This window comes from Sander vitreus, chromosome 8, assembly GCF_031162955.1.
Source record: "Sander vitreus isolate 19-12246 chromosome 8, sanVit1, whole genome shotgun sequence".
Classification (NCBI taxonomy): Eukaryota; Metazoa; Chordata; class Actinopteri; order Perciformes; family Percidae; genus Sander; species Sander vitreus.
The window spans coordinates 14,550,573-14,566,729 of record NC_135862.1 but is presented as its reverse complement, the minus strand read 5'-3'; the positions used below and the strand labels follow the sequence as shown (position 1 = coordinate 14,566,729).

At 39.9% G+C, this 16,157-nt stretch overlaps 1 protein-coding gene across 1 annotated transcript; it reads right to left on the bottom strand.

Moving 5' to 3' along the window:
* Positions 1-71: 71 nt before the first annotated feature.
* Positions 72-14,402, bottom strand: alpk3a (alpha-kinase 3a). Its single transcript, XM_078256949.1, has 14 exons — positions 14,151-14,402; positions 13,237-13,358; positions 12,618-12,735; positions 11,144-12,482; positions 5,019-7,461; positions 4,482-4,769; positions 3,969-4,116; positions 3,286-3,413; positions 3,152-3,187; positions 2,777-3,051; positions 2,578-2,666; positions 2,260-2,477; positions 2,118-2,166; positions 72-2,029 (listed from the first exon to the last, which is right to left on the bottom strand). The coding sequence occupies exons 1-14, from the start codon at positions 14,288-14,290 to the stop codon at positions 1,690-1,692; spliced, it is 5,733 nt and encodes a 1,910-aa protein (XP_078113075.1). The 5' UTR covers positions 14,291-14,402; the 3' UTR covers positions 72-1,689.
* Positions 14,403-16,157: the final 1,755 nt, after the last annotated feature.

Sequence of the window (16,157 nt, the reverse complement as noted above, 5' to 3'; positions counted from 1 at the left end):
CTGGACACACATGTTTTACATATTTATTTACAAAAAACATTTGCTGACATGATGTGACATAACAAAGCACACATTGTAAAACACACATTTATTCTTTCACTCACTCACTCAGTCACTCAATTTTTCTTCACACTTAATGCACACATAAACACAATACAGTTTGTTGGCATGACACCACACAACCATACGCTCCTTTGTCAATATTTCAACCTCATTTCAACCTCTTTTTTTAATTTTTCTATCATAAACAATCATGCAATTACAGTGATGTAAAGTAACGACAGCTGAAGTTTAAGAGCAGAGGACTTTGAAGACTCTCATTGATCATTAACCAATAATCTATTAAAGGAATTTCTAAAGATGTCTTGCCAGTTATTTAATATTTGTAAAAGACAAACGACTCCTGTTGGAATTTAATAATGAATACCTGTTGAAACTAATGAGATAACTGAATACTTTTTATTCTGATTGTTATTCTGCTGACCAACTGTACACAAGCAAAACTCACAGCTCTCTTGTTCAGCACAGGGGACAGACAACTTTACAGATTCAGGGAGCCTTACTTAGGCTTCTGAAAGTCCTGAGTCTGCTCTTTTGGTTATTTTGTTCAGTGTGCTTTTATTCGACCCAGAGTCCATAGGTCAGATCCAAATTGCTGTGTGGTACTCATTCATCAGCTTTCCTCATCGTTTGTGTGTTTGCATGTCAATGAGCATAAGCATACCATAGTTAAAGACTTTACTGGTAAGCCCCTTACTGCTCAGTGCTTTGCATTCACCAGCATAATTTTGAAATACTAGGAGAGGACTGATTACAGATACAAAGTACTCAAAAACTAGTAACCATAAACACACAAACATCTTTGACCTAAAAATGGTTCTGTAATTCCTGTAATGCTGCATTGGTAGTTCTAATGCAAGCCATACATAACCTCTCTAAAATGATGTCCTACACACATACTGTACATCACAGATGAACGTGCAGTGTTTAATATGGACACATTTCATCAACCCCCTCTGCGCCTGTGGTTTTATTCTCCATAACTCTTGAAATCAAACCATGAAAATGTTGACATCTCTTCATAAGGAAAGAGCAAAACGTCACTGCACATTTAACAGTGTAAAGTACAGTTGATTTTTCAGTGATGATGATTTTGAGTTGACGTATTGCTTAGAAAGTTGTTTGTCCAGTAGTACAGAAATAAATAGCTCGCACACTGCAGTGCTCCAATATCCACTTATTTATTGCACCTATAGGTGACGTTTCAAGCACAACTGCTCTTAGAGTTGTTTGTCCACTCATAGAGCTGATACTGTAAGACTCTGAGGCAAGTGTTTCAAACTATTTAATAATGTTATGTCAACTCTGTGTGACCCAGTTTTACTCTTTTTTTTACTTTTACTTTTTACTTTTCAGTTCTGTTAAAGTTAAAAACACATGCTTTGCTGTTTGGCATTTAATATAAGCCTTTCAAGCAGTAGCTGGAGGATGGATGTCTCCTACTGTAACTGTAATGGCGACTGAGAAGTTCACAGTAATTCTTTATGACAAGTCAGGTCAACAAACTATTCCTTTTCTTAAAATCTCGCTCTTCAAGTCCTTGCTGGTTTTGGTAACTGGAAAGAAACAGGTAATACTAAACCATTAAAAGCAATAAAATTGTGCTTGACACAGCTGAGGTGCTTCTTCCTACCTCATTTCAAGAACATCAACAATTTCTGCAGGCTTGGGTTTGGCACCTGATTTATTGTCCTCTGTCTCCTGAACTTTTCTAGTCACCTTTGGGCTAGAAGAAGCCTTTCTAGACACCTGAGGGCTGTGTCCTTTCCGCTGCAGCTGTGGGCTGTTTGAGCCCAACTTGCGGTTGAGCAGGGGGCTCTTGGAGCCCTTCATCTTGGTGGGTTGCTGCAGACTATCCATAGTCTTAAGTGAGCGCAGGCCAAGAAGTCCACAGTAGTAGTTGCACTGATGGTGTGTCAGAAACTGTTCGAACACTTCAGGAGAGCCATGTTCTGTTAGTCCTTGGTATCTGGAATACAGGGAATACATTTTTATTCCAGCTATTCTGATAGAAAACAACAACAATAACATTTGCATGTCCTGGTTTAGATACAAACCCTTTTGACTTGGTCACAACTCTAACATTTGTAATCTTTGTTTCAACACCTGCAAAAATAAATCACAGCAGATTATTAATATTATCATTCCTACAAATAGACGAATGATTGCACTCGTTATTAACTTGTATGTGTGTCTTACCCTCCAGACGAGTGACCAGCAAATTGCCATGTGTCCACTGATGGATCCAATGCTGGAAGGTGCTGCATTTCTGCTCCACCTCCGACATGGTTCGTGTAATCAGCCTGCCTTTAGGATCCATCATACAGTACTTAAAGAAGACACCCTTAAGATCAGCCTCCACTGTAGCATATGGCACAGAGTTCGCAGGCCGGTACATCAGATACTGAGGTATCACTCTGTGGGCAACACAAACCATTAGTCGGTTGATCAAAAGCAGGGTTTTACATTTTAAAAGAAATCAATTATCAGATACTGTATAATAAGCATGGTACTTACTCTAGTGAAAAGCCAAAGCTCTCAATAACTCTTGCTTCAGCCGAAAAGATTTTACAGTATTCTCGAATCATGTTTTGGACTTTGCATTCCTGGCAACACAAATAATTTAATAAAGCAGATCAATACTGAAATTGTAATCACTAGGGATTTATTGGGAGCAATTTACCAAAGATTCTTAGACAATAAATCCACCACTCACTTGCTTAGTTATCTGTAGATTTCTCTCTGTGAGGTTGCTCTCCTGCGTGGTCCCGTAGGCGATGGGGCTTTGAACTTTGATGATGCAGGCGCTTCCAGACTCAAAGACGGGATCCAGGCCGTAAATGACCTTCACTCTGCTGGCTTTGTGAGCGCAGCCCTCCCCAAGGTGCACCGTCTCGGTCATGATGCGGCCAAAGTACTTTTCACCCCAGCTGCCACAGTCGGCCAGGCCTTTACTGAACAGCAGCGGGGTCATCTCGATCTCCTCTCCAACTAAAGAAAAACAGAAACACATATTTACAATGAGCAATAATTTACAGAAAATCGATCATAAAAAAGGCTGATAAGTTACATAGCTAACTGAAAAATGTACCTTCCAAATCATCTTTTAGTAATATCTCAGACAGAACTGTAAAATAGAAAACAGAAAGATCTCATAAGATTGTTATTTATATATAAAAAAGTTTAGATTTCACACTTGATTTTTCCAGGCATACTGTATCTTACCGTCTACGCTGAGCAGGAAGTCAGTGGTGTCAGTCCCATATTCATTATTGATCGAACAGCCATATACTCCACAGTCATAGCTGGATGCTAGAACCACAGCCAGTGCTACTTGGCTTTCATCTCCTCCACTTGAGGGCAAGAAAATGGAAAAGCACATAATCATTGAACACAATCAAGTTGAGTTGTACCTAACGTAAAAGATTCAACAACAATCCACAAGGTGTCACTGTAAGACAGATGGCCACGCTGTGTGGCAGCATTGTGCTGACACAGCAGCCAATGGCACATATATAGACTTTTAATGCCCCCTGGAGATGGGAAAAATAATGTGTCAGGTTGCAGTTTCTGTGTCTAGCCAGAGATTCACCTCTCTGTGTCACAGCTGTGGGTCTCACAGTCACATGAGCTGGACGTCTCTGCAGTGAGAATATGAGAATGACAGAAGGCCATGGGATGCACTCTGAGGCCCAAATAAATCCTGTTCATCCTTGTAGCATTATTGTTTCAGATTTGGAACCTGTCCATTTTTACCAGTCATGTCAGCTGGAAATCCTCAAAACAATAGCAGCGGGGAAAAAGGTGACAAGCAATACAACAAGTTGAACACCATGTGACAAAGCTGTTGATTTTTGATACAGGTAGTGAGAGTAGTGTTGACGTTGTTAGACAAGAAGGGGATTTACCTTCTCTTCACCTCTAGTATTTTCTCCTCATCTTTGTACCAATTAATGGTGGAGTCACTGAGCACGTTGAAGAACTGGCACCACAGCTTCAGGTGTCCGGAAGCATCTGGGAACGGCTCTCCCCTGATCTTACGGATGACCTGTGGAGCTGGTGGTGCATAGGATGGGGGTGGGGTGGGGGTGTCAAACAAGGCGCCCAAGGTAAATATATACTGTACTGGAGAGTGGAGAGACTTTCTAACGTTTCCACTTCCTCAGGCACTGGTGTACTTATCACACTCATGTGTTGACAAACTAAGAATTTCACAGAACCATTTGTAATTATGGTAGTCTGATATTTTGTGAAAACTACACGAAAAAGTCAAACATGTTACACTGCCATTTAACAGCTTATCACTTGTGATTCTCCACATGTTCTGGTTATTATTGTGCAAACAAGTTGACACTGCTCTTATTGGAAAATATGCAGAACTTGTTCTTTGTATAAAATCTTTATATCTTTCTATTCTTTACCTTTCAAAGGGTTTAGCTTCTTTTCAGCTGGTTTCTCCTCTTGTTTGGTGCTGACAGGCTCGTCTGTGGGAGTCTCATCTGCGACTTTTGGAACCTCCAAGGTGGCCTTTCTGCGGCTTAGCAGCGGAGAACGCCTCTCCATTGGTGGGGTACTTTGTCCCGTGGGGGCTTGTAGTAATGCTGCTCTGCGAGCCTGGCTGGGTGACATGTAGGGGGTCTCCTTCTTGCCTTGAGTATCTAGCGCACCAACCACTGCTCCCTCTCCATCTTCTTTAGTTTTTGGGAAAACTACATGAAAAAGTCAAACATGTTACACTGACATTTAACAGCGTATCACATGTGATTCTCCAGAGCCTGAGTATTTAGCCATATTGTACATACATGTTCCGGTTTATATTAATATAGGTAAGTAAAATGATAAGAACTGTAAGTTATTTTGTAAATATCAAATTGTGCAAACAAGTTGACACTGCTCTTATTGGAAAACATGCAGAACTTGTTCCCACAACATAATCTTTATATTTTTCTATTCTTTACCTTTCAAAGGGTTTAACTTCTTTTCAGCTGGTTTCTCCTCTTGTTTGCTGCTGACTGGCTCGTCTGTGGGAGTCTCATCTGCGACTTTTGGAACCTCCAAGGTGGCCTTTCTGCGGCTTAGCAGCGGAGAACGCCTCTCCATTGGTGGGGTACTTTGTCCCGTGGGGGCTTGTAGTAATGCTGCTCTGCGAGCCTGGCTGGGTGACATGTAGGGGGTCTCCTTCTTGCCTTGAGTATCTAGCGCACCAACCACTGCTCCCTCTCCATCTTCTTTAGTTTTTGGGATGAAGATTTTGCGACGAGCTCCAGAGGCCAACTCCTCAGGTGTGGCAGAGCGTATCAGCGACAGACTGTCTCTGCGCTTCAGACGGGGACTGCTCTCACAGGAAAGGGATGATGTTGGTGTTGAGTTTCCACTCAGAGTTTCGTCTGCTTTGTCATTCTGACGGTCACCCACAGCGATTACGTCTGAGTCTGCGGCAGCTTTGGACATGAATTTGCGGAGACTGGCTGGACTCAGTGATGGATGGGCCGGGGGTTTAGCGCAGAGTCTCTCAACAGATGATCTGTCTCTTTGGAGGTCCTCAACAGAAACAGAATTCTCTATCTTGGCCTCTTTAAGAGATTTTGTCTTCAAGACTTCAGGGACAATGCTGTCATCTGTTGTTTTACTTAATGATGGAACAATGTCACCAACCTTTGTTATTAGAGCTTCAAATAACAAAGCAGGATTTTTTTCATTTATACTCTTTTCTGCCATTTCTTCTAGGTTCTGTTTTCTACTTTGAGTTTCTCCAGGCATAGTGTTGTCAGCATCATGCTTTTTTCCTCTCTGTGTGGCAGCTGAAGTTTCTGTTTCTGTCAACTCACTGTGAGTGGGCAGACTGGGTACAGAATCACTTTCATGACAAGTGACAGAGATCGGTGGCACTGCAAATAAAGACACTGATGGAGTTTCAAAAGGCTGCTGTGTATCTGAAATATGGGTGTTTATGAATACATCATCCTCCTTGTCATCAGTGCATGAAACATTTATAACAGGAATTGATGCATAGTCCATCTGAGGGAGCTGTTCACTGCTTTTCATGCGTGGCGGCTCCCGCTGGATCATTTTTGTCTCGTCATCTAATTGCGTAACTTCCTTTACTTTCTCTGTAGGTAAGAGGTTGTTATCATTCTGCAAGCGTGGAGAATCAGTCACACCCTGCTCTTGGATTATTACCTCAGACACATGAGTTGCATCATGTTGTTGCAAAGTAGCAGGCCCTGATTCTTGCTTGTTTAGTGCCAAACTAGTTAGAGGGAGAGTGCACTCTTTGAACTCAGGCTCCATTATTTCAATTTTTGGGATTATAAAATGTTCATTTGGGTTTACGCCTGCAACGGTTGGTTTAATATCTGGGGTGTCTTCAATTGTAGATATTTGGATTTGTGGGATATTTGCTGAGGGCCAACAGTGCTGTCTCTCACTGTTGTCTTGATGTGCAACATTACTGTGTTCATCCAAAACATAGGCATTACCTTTCTTGTTTTGTGTTACTGAGAGGGTCTTCGATTCATCTAACTCCTCTACTTTTACTGGATTTCTCTGTTCTGTCTCCACCTCAAACTGTAAACTCTCATTTTTTGCTTCACTGCTCTCACCTTCTAAAATGACCTGTGTTTTTAGATTGTCACAAGAGTTAACTTCTAAATCTAAAGCAGAAATCAATACCTCTTTCAATTTGCTTTCCTCTTCACTGCTTCTAAAACCTGTTTTTGAACTAACATTGTGGACCTCAGGGCTTTCCTCTACTGTAGAAGGAGTGCATTCTTGCTGTATTTTTAGGTCACCCTTCTCTAAACTCTCCACCACTGCAGTGGGCGGAAATCCTACATTCATTTCCTGAATCAGTGAAGTACATTCAGTCTGTTCGTTTACATGATCTCTCTCTACACTGTATGTTGCCACAGCAGGCAGAAGCAAAAGCACCTGATCTGGTGTTTTAGATTGACATGGCTCTATTCTTTCTTCCAGTGAACTTGTTAATTCAGTAATCTCAGATCTGTTTATATCTGAGCACGGCTGTTTCTTTGATTTCACTTCAGCTTTCTCACATATCTTATTGGAAGAATGGCCCTCCTCTTTGTCCATATTATCAACATTCATCTTCTCTTCTCGTAAAGTTTCAGTGGGTGCTTCTCCAAGGCTGTGGCTGTTTGACGCTAAGATAAGATTGTGAGGGGAAGTCCGGCATTCTTCCAAACAAGTGAGGGTGGCTGTGGGGGAACATTCCTCTTCATAAGAGCCGTGGGTCTGTAGCAGGACAGATATTTCTTCCCTGAGTAAAGATTCATCTCTTGCAGCCTGGTGATTAGACTGTGGTGAAACTACGAGGCAATCTTGCTGGTGTATGGGAACCTCTTTGATAACTGATGCTATCTGAGAGTCGTCCTCTTCAGCCTGATGGAAAATAAACAAATAAAGCATTTTAGTACTTCAGTGTATTTGCAGCAGTGTTTGTCTTTCACAAGGAACTCCATTAAACACACATGCCTTACACTGCTTGTTTAACTTATTATGCAAAACAAAATACATATTTTAAGAGTCTGATTTGTTAGTGGCAAAAAGGCCTCACAACGTACTAGGAAAAAAAACATTTAGTGTCATGTTGAGGAGTCCGAAGCAAAGTTACTGCAGTGACCTTTGACGCTGCAACGCTTTTAGACTGAGACATGTTTTTCTTCCATAAATTAACAGAATCATGAACAGTGACAGATTCTGACAAGCATGATATTGGAATGCAGTGTTATTTCCCAACAGAGAGGAAAAGCACTGTGGTACAACTACAGTACATCAGGTTATAATTGTTTTTTTTGTTTTTTTATCACCTGTCAGCCTCATTCAGTAACTTCTATAACACATCTCACATGTAAGGTAGCTGAAACCAAGTGTTTACACCTCTTTATAGTCTATGGTTTACACGTGCAAGGGTCCAATTCATTTTTGGGATTTTTGAACAAACAGGCGTTATCTATTTTGGTTTAAAATTGTCTGCATTAAGCCATGAATACATTTTATACTTTTAGGTCTATGATTTAAGCAATTAAACTGAGTTTCAAAGTGCTTGTGTGCTTTGTCTCTTATGTTAAAGCACAGACAGGGGAATTCCCACATGAGTGCTGTTTACACAAAAAACTTGCTGGACAGTGAATGAATGAATGCTTGTCTCTCAACAAAAGACTAGCCATAATATGATTTGCATAATTCTGTTGTCATCATCAAGCTGGTGAAGAAAGAACAAAAACAAAACAAATAGCTTAAATTTGAGAGTGCAAAGTACCAAAGAGAAGATTTATAGGTAAAGCTTCAAGCTACATAAAGAAGTGTTTTGGGGTTTTTCCCCTCACTGCCCCATGTTTTTACTGTCCACACCCTTAAAATGAATGCAGAAGATTAACAAAGTCACATGACAACTCGTGACAACATGTTTGGCCAGAAGTGACTACTAAGAAAAAAAGAAGTTGCTGCTTTCGATGGAAGAGAACTGGTATCACATTCAGTCTAAAAATGAAGCTGTGGTCATCGCTACACCTCGGTGTGTAAATAGATGTCACAGCCATGTGAGAAAATACTGTTCAGATACATCGTTTGACATCCTCCAACCACACATCCACGAGGCTTCCCATTAAACCACCACCATAGCAAAGGTACAGTTGTAGTTCCACATTACGGACAAACAATCTCTCTGCAGGTGGATAACGTTTAAACATAGACTTCAGTTTCATTTTCAACATGTTACTGTGCACAAGGAAACTATAGGTGAATATAGTGTTTGTGCACTTCAAGCAGAGTTCACAAAACAAAACAATTCACAAACTCAGAATACATTTACATACAAATATTTAACTTTCAAGGAAATGTTGGTTTTTCCAACTTCACATTACAGTTTAAAAATAAACTTTCAGAACTTTCAACAAATTCTTCCCAACTTCCTCCTTAAGCATGCAGAATGAGAATTCTTCGGTGGCCCTGAAGTGCAAATCACAACAGCAAATAGAAAAACGCAACAGCAAATCATAAAACACAACGGCAAATAGGAAAACATGACAGCAAATAGGAAAGCACAACAGCAAATATGAAAACACAACGGCAAATATGAAAACACTACAGCAAATATGAAAACACGACAGCAAACATGAAAACACAACAGCAAACATGAAAACACGACAGCAAACATGAAAACACAACAGCAAATACGAAAACAAAACGGCATTCTATCGGAAAAGGTAGGGCCTATCTAGCAGAGGACGGAGCCTCCTGAAAGGACAGACGGACTGTCTCTCTGTTAAAAGTAGGCACTTTTCTATGTTTTTCACCTCTCCTTCCTGTTAAAAGACAGACAGTCCGTCTGTCCAATCAGGAGGGTCCATCCTCTACTAGATAGGCCCTACCTTTTCCGGTAGAAGTTAATGCCGTTGTGTTTTCATATTTGTTGAAGTGTTTTTATATTTGCTGTCGTGTTTTCATATTTGCTGTCGTGTTTTCCTATTTGCTGTCGTGTTTTCCTATTTGCTGTTGTGTTTTCCTATTTGCTGTTGTGTTTTCCTATTTGCTGTTGTGATTTGTACTTCAGGGCCACCGTAGAATTCACATTCTAATAACTAAAACATTAGAGTGATTTTGAAAATAAGTGCATGCTTGTACAGTTTGATCATTACTTTAGTGGATTTCAATTTAATATGGCCACTGGTTTTCACTCTGGCATCAACAGAGACAAAATCATCTTATTTAAAAAAGAGGTTGAGGTCAAATCTGAGAATTAAAATTTTCTCTTTGTTTAATATTTGAGAAGAAGACATAAGCATGGCTTTAGATGGAAACACATGGCCACGTATTTGCAACATAAAAAAAGAGTTCCAGCCTCATCACGTCAAAGAAAGTCATGAAACAAATCCATATTAAATGGCAAAGAGCCTCACAGTCACATGAAAACTGAACTAAAGCAGTCCAACCCAGAATATAGCAAAAACGATTAATCCTTTCCGCTATCAGCTTCCTCACTGTAAGGTCGTATACAGCACATTAATCATAGCATGATTGTCCTGATTCCCCACACATGACAGACATGAAACAATTTACCAAGCGGAACACTGAGATGACAGTACTGCCTACCTCCCTCTTTTCTAGATGAGGAAGAGGTTTATTTTAAGAGCAGTGAGGAATGTGTCCAATGTGACGAGGCCCTCCTTTCATGCCGAGACCTGCCGCTCTACTCCTGCTCATCAAGACCACACGGCCTCCTGTCATGCAAAGCCCTGTTTGTAATGTGAGAATCACTTCTTACATTCAGGTTTCATCATGATCTCTGACGCACTGCTGTCCCACCAGTGTTGTAATGTAACAAAGTACAAATACTTAGTTACTGTACTTAAGTAGAATTTTCACGTATCTGTACTTTACGTCGTTATTTATATTATTGAAAACTTTCACTTTTACTCCACTACTTTTCCTAAATAAAATGTATACTTTTACTCCACTACATTTCCCCTCAGCGCCTTCGTTATTCGTTACTTATAAGAAATGTTTTTGTACGTTGGAGTGAACAAAAACTTAGAATTCTGTTTCTGTTTTTCTCTTTGTTGATGTCAGACTTTGAATTTGATGTTTAAGAAGGTGTGGAAACCCTGAATATTATGCTTTGCTATAAGGAAGCCACAATAAAGTTCATTATCAAAGTTTTTCTTTACTTTTACTTTTACTTCTAATAGTTAAGTACAGTTAATATCAGAAAATTACTTTGGCTTGTCGCTCTTGAGTGATACGCAATAAAGAGATGCAGTATAAAACCACAGCCTCACATGGCCAGGCTGACTCACTCCACCACTCCACTGATATTAATCCGTATGCTTTAAAGCCGTTGTATAGTCCAACTGACCCACACTGTTCAATGAATATAACATCTAGTCGTAGGCTTTTTATCTACCACATTTGCAACCAGCAGCAGCTCACATCCTAAACTGTGTCATAGTTGACATAGTACAGGCTTTGACCCTGAAGTAGCTGTATTATCTTTTCACACAAACGCAGCCTATATATAACTCTCAAGTCGCAGCCAGCTGCCCTTCAAGACCACTGTACGTACCTCAGTGAGAACTTGAAGACCAGACAATGACATTTCTTCACCTGGACCGTTGCTCTCTGGCCCCACAGACACCTGTATTTTCTCCACAGCATCGGCTGCCTTGGCTCGCTGCCCTGTGGACTCCTCTATGCTCTCAGGTGGCAATTTATGAGCTGGTGGCAGGTCTGTGTGTCTGTCTTCATGCTTATGTTCATGTGGCTTCAGTGACACTGACTGTTGTTCTGTATCAATAGTTTCTGAAGGCTCCTTCGGTTTATCTATTTCCATAGGCACAACGTCCTCCGTTAGAGGCTTGCACACTTGATTATGCTCTGGTTGCAGCCGAAATGATGGCGGCGTTGAGGCAGACGAGTGGTCAAACTCTCTCTCCTTGTTCTCAATGTGATCATGAGAGTCCTTCCTGCTCTTACCAAAGAAGAAGTCTTTGACTGTATGGAGCACAGAGGAGATGGAAGCCTGGATGTTGTGGTGGTCGTGATCCTTATGAGCCTTGCTGTGATGTTTGACTCCTGAACCATGTTTTATGTTGGGTACTGTATGCGACATCTCCATCGGCCTTTCCCTTTCTTTCTCCCTCTCTATGGCCAATTCTTCTTTTCTCCTTTTCTCTCTCTCATACTCTCCCTCAAGTGCTTTTTCTTGTTCTTCCTTCACGTCTCGCATCCCCTCTTGCTCTCTCTCTTTCTCTCTGCTGGCACTTACAATAGGTATATCCATCTCTTTAGGTTTCTCCCCTCGAGATGTGTTCTGTTTCTCCTCAGCAGCCTGGGACTGGAGAGTCTCTGCCAGAAATTGTGCCAAACCAATTCCTCCATCATAACAGTTTTCCCCTCCATTTCCCATCATATGGCTTCTGCCACTGCTGCTGTCGCTGCTGCTAACCCCAGAATCTACACCATTTAAGATCTTTATTTTCTTTTTGGCCATGGTTTCCTCAGCTGGAGATATCTCCTTCTCCAGGTCTTTGGATGTCTCAGGGGCTGTTTCCTTGACTTCAGCGCTAATACCATTAGGTACTGCAGCAGCTCCCAGTTGTTCCACAGCCTCAGGCTCCTTGACCGCTGGCCTCTCCTCTGGTGGTGGGATGTGTCGCTTCCTTTGAGGACGTTCTGGGCTACACTGCGGTTTCTCTTTCTGAATGTTTTCTTTATCCCCCTTCTTGGTCTGCTCCTCCTGATCTTTCTTCTTCTTGTCTGCTTTCTGCTTCAGCTTGGCAAAGAACCTCTGGTGGATCTTGAACTCGTTCATGGTGCCAACCTCCAAAACTCCCGAACAGGAGACAATCCCTTTGCTGTTACTGGCTGAGACCTGATAGATGGCTGCATCATCCAATGTGCAGCTGAAAACAGAAACATCTATTTAAATCATATTACAATTGACTGACTGTGTTACAATTCCAAACATAAAACAAAAAGCTGCATTTCTAATAATTTGATGTAATAGATTACCATTCTTGCAAGGTTGTGTTACATACTTGTAAATATGGAGGGTGTGGGTTTTTCCATTACGATGAATTTCATATTTTGGAAGTCCACAATACCGGTCCATTTCTATATCATCTTTATACCATTTAAGTTCTGGAACTGGGTAACCTAAAGACATTGATAGATTATAATGAATGGATTGCCTCTGGGTTACAAACATTACACCTCTAGTGCCACAAAGTACTATCTATGAATATTTGAAAATACTAAAGTCTTTAGTTTGCACTGAATATCATTTTATATGGGAAATTATACAGTAAACAAAAAAAAAATGTAAGAAGTTTTGACATGAATGTGTTTTGAGGCTGTTGCATCATGTTTGTGATGTGTCAGCTGCTGGAACAGCTGTGACTGTTGGATGGGCCCACCCATCCAATCTGCCTGCAGTTAGAAACACAACATCCTGAAACGTCAGCTTGAATATGACACGGTCGATTGTGTCTAAGGAGCAGTTCAGGAAGAATGAAGCATTTAATTTGGTGCTTTCAAAGTGAAATTCTTGTTTTGTTATCAGATTAGTCACATCCTGTCTCTTCATTACACACAATCTGAAAAGTCTCAGTTACTCCAATAAACAACAAGCTGAGGCATGCAAATTGACAGACCTACCTGTCACCACACAGTTGAACTTCACATTACAGTTTTCCGACACTGCCTTTGATTTCAAGGTGGTCTCAAAGGACGGCTGTGTATCCTCTGTCAGCTGAGCCATGACGCTGCACAATGTGCTCCTGAAAGCAAACACTATGCATTAGAGTGTCAATTTCTTGTTTTCAAATCGTAGACACAAGTATCATTTTAGTGACATCTTCACCTCTGTGCAGTTCAATCCAATAACTTGCTTAATAAAGAAAGATGTTAATGGGAATGTCTGGTAGTGACGAAAGAGTGACGAGAGACTTGTGAGATGTCAAGCAAAACAAAATTGTCAATCCAACACGAAAAACGATGTTCATCACTAAAAACTGAACGCAACACTTGACAAAACCGGACACTTACAGTTTAAACGTGTACGTTTCATTCTCGGTGTAAACCAGTTTTTGTGGTTAAGATGTTAGTTGGGAGGAATGTTTAAAAAGTGTGGATTACCTCGTTGGCCTGTAGTGAGAATACCTTGAATAGCTATTCAGAGAGGCAAATAAAGGGATGTCAATGATTCAGTTCTGTGTACATATAACCCACCTACATGAACTTGTTTAATAACTGCCCTCCTCTTTGACAAAAGGAGCACTTTTTTTGTTCATATGGTTTGTAGATTGGAAACAGAAAAATGCATGATTGATGTGCTAAATGTGATTTTGTGTGTAATCAATATGGTAAAAATCTGTGATTTGACTTATCATTTACTCGAGCTAAATACATTTAAATATAGAAAGATTATGTTATGTGATTGTTTTTTACTTAATCTACCTGACTTTCTGGCTTTTTCTTTACCACCATGCAATATAAATCAGTTTTTTTAAACACAAATCTGCTTCACAAGAAACATCCTCTATACATTGATTATAGACGAGGCTGTCTACCTGTTTTCAGGCCTAACATTCGAGAGGTAAGGATTGCGGCTTTCTGTGCGGCCGTTGGAAGAGCTGCCCTCCTCTTCACTGAAGCTGCTTGTCCTCCCATTGACAGAGTAAGAGCGAGTCATTGGCCTCCTGGAAGTCATCGTCCACTGAAGCAATTCACAATAAATGTCAAATCCAAAGGTAAATGTATCACCCACAGTATGAAACTACTCCGTGTTCACGTCCACAGTTTGTCAAAGTTCAGGGCTCAAATTAAACGGTGTTATCCATGTAAAAGCCCCTGGAGAAGAAAATAAGTAACACTTCAGAATGGTAACAGAACCTGTTGAAAAAATAAATAAAAAGTTTAGGGGTCATTTGCTCATATAAAAGACAAACACACAGTTTAGACTTAATGCTTGTTCTTTCTCACCAAGCAAAGTACTTTGCATTGGAGCAAGTTATAAATAGGATATCAGCTGTCGGGTTGTGGAAGGGCTGTTAGTGGTCAAACACAAACCTAAAACGTGTTATTTACTTAAATGTGTTAGTGATATAATTCTGGTGTTTCTTGGTCATCTAAAACCAGGTATATTTTCCAACTTACCATTGAGATGTTGTCAGTGTTGCTTTCGAGCCAGAGTCTGTGAAGAAAATCTCTGTAACTGCCTATCATAGACATGCATGTGTTGCCAACAGGGGCCTATTTATAGCAGCCCTACAAATAGGTGCAAGAGCACATCAGATTTTCGAAGACTTAGGAAAGAAATCTAAAAACTAAACTGAATTTAAAGTAAAAGCTAACCATTCAAACCAGATCACATAACTAAAAATAATTTTATGAATGGTCATACTGTAAAAATGTCACTGCTTTGTTTTGTTACATGTTAATAAGTTGGAAAAAGGGTGTCCCACATACTGAGACACTGTAGTGGAGTGGATGTGGACTTGCAAAACATGTCTGTGTCTGTAGCTGATGACAACCAATGGTCTATGTCCTATGTTTTGCATAAGGGTTGCTAAAGGACGGCCCCCCTCACCTCGTATTGCAACACATGGTCAAAACATATACATACTTGCTGCTCACGTTTCACATCAATTAGACAAAAACAGGCTCAGCTGACTAAATATATACTTTGATTTAATGATGATACGTTAGTTATGTTATTGTTTTTGATTGTCTTACTTATATTTGTGGTCTGTTGTTTATGGTGACATTTAGTTTGTTTTTAGAATGACATCTTTTACACAATTGTATTAGAAATTGTATTCATAATTGTATAAGCACATGTCTTTTTCTTCAATTTACTGTTCAATCTTGGCCAAGACACTCTTGAAAAAGATATTGTAGGCTTTCCTGGTTAAATAAAATAAAATGTAGCTTTAACAAACAAACATAAACAAAACACACCTGCAAAAAACTGACAAATATCTTTATTTAAACCTAATAACCTTTTGTAAAAAGGCCATATAGCCTACCTACTGTATATATCTGCATTGTGAAAGGGATGTTAAAAATAATATAGATATTAAATTATGCTTAACTGTAGCAAATATGACATATTATATAAAAATATTTTATGTTTTAATAAATAGTCAATTAGGGATCATAAACTTCTATAAAGGATTTAAAGAATATATATAGGCTATTTCAAGACTTCTAAAGACAACACATGGTAAAATATATTGTTGTGTTACCCTTCTACACTGAGACAATCTAAAAATGTGCTCCATATTTTACACATAATGCATGCGACTTTACAGTATAAAGGTCATGTGCCATGAATTATTACGAAAGTATGGGTGTGGAGGTAGAAAAGCTTTTTTGTGTCTATTGAAGATTTCATATTTAGTATACAGGGACGGTGTTTTTATTTCATCTATTTGTAATCACAAATCAGGCTAAATCTAGAATAGCCCGTGATGTATCTATCTCAGTGAAAACAGTGAGTACATTTCAGTTTTAGGGTTTAACCCCGTTGAACCCAGCCTGTGATTGTACACAACCTGAAATGGGGCCAAATTGCT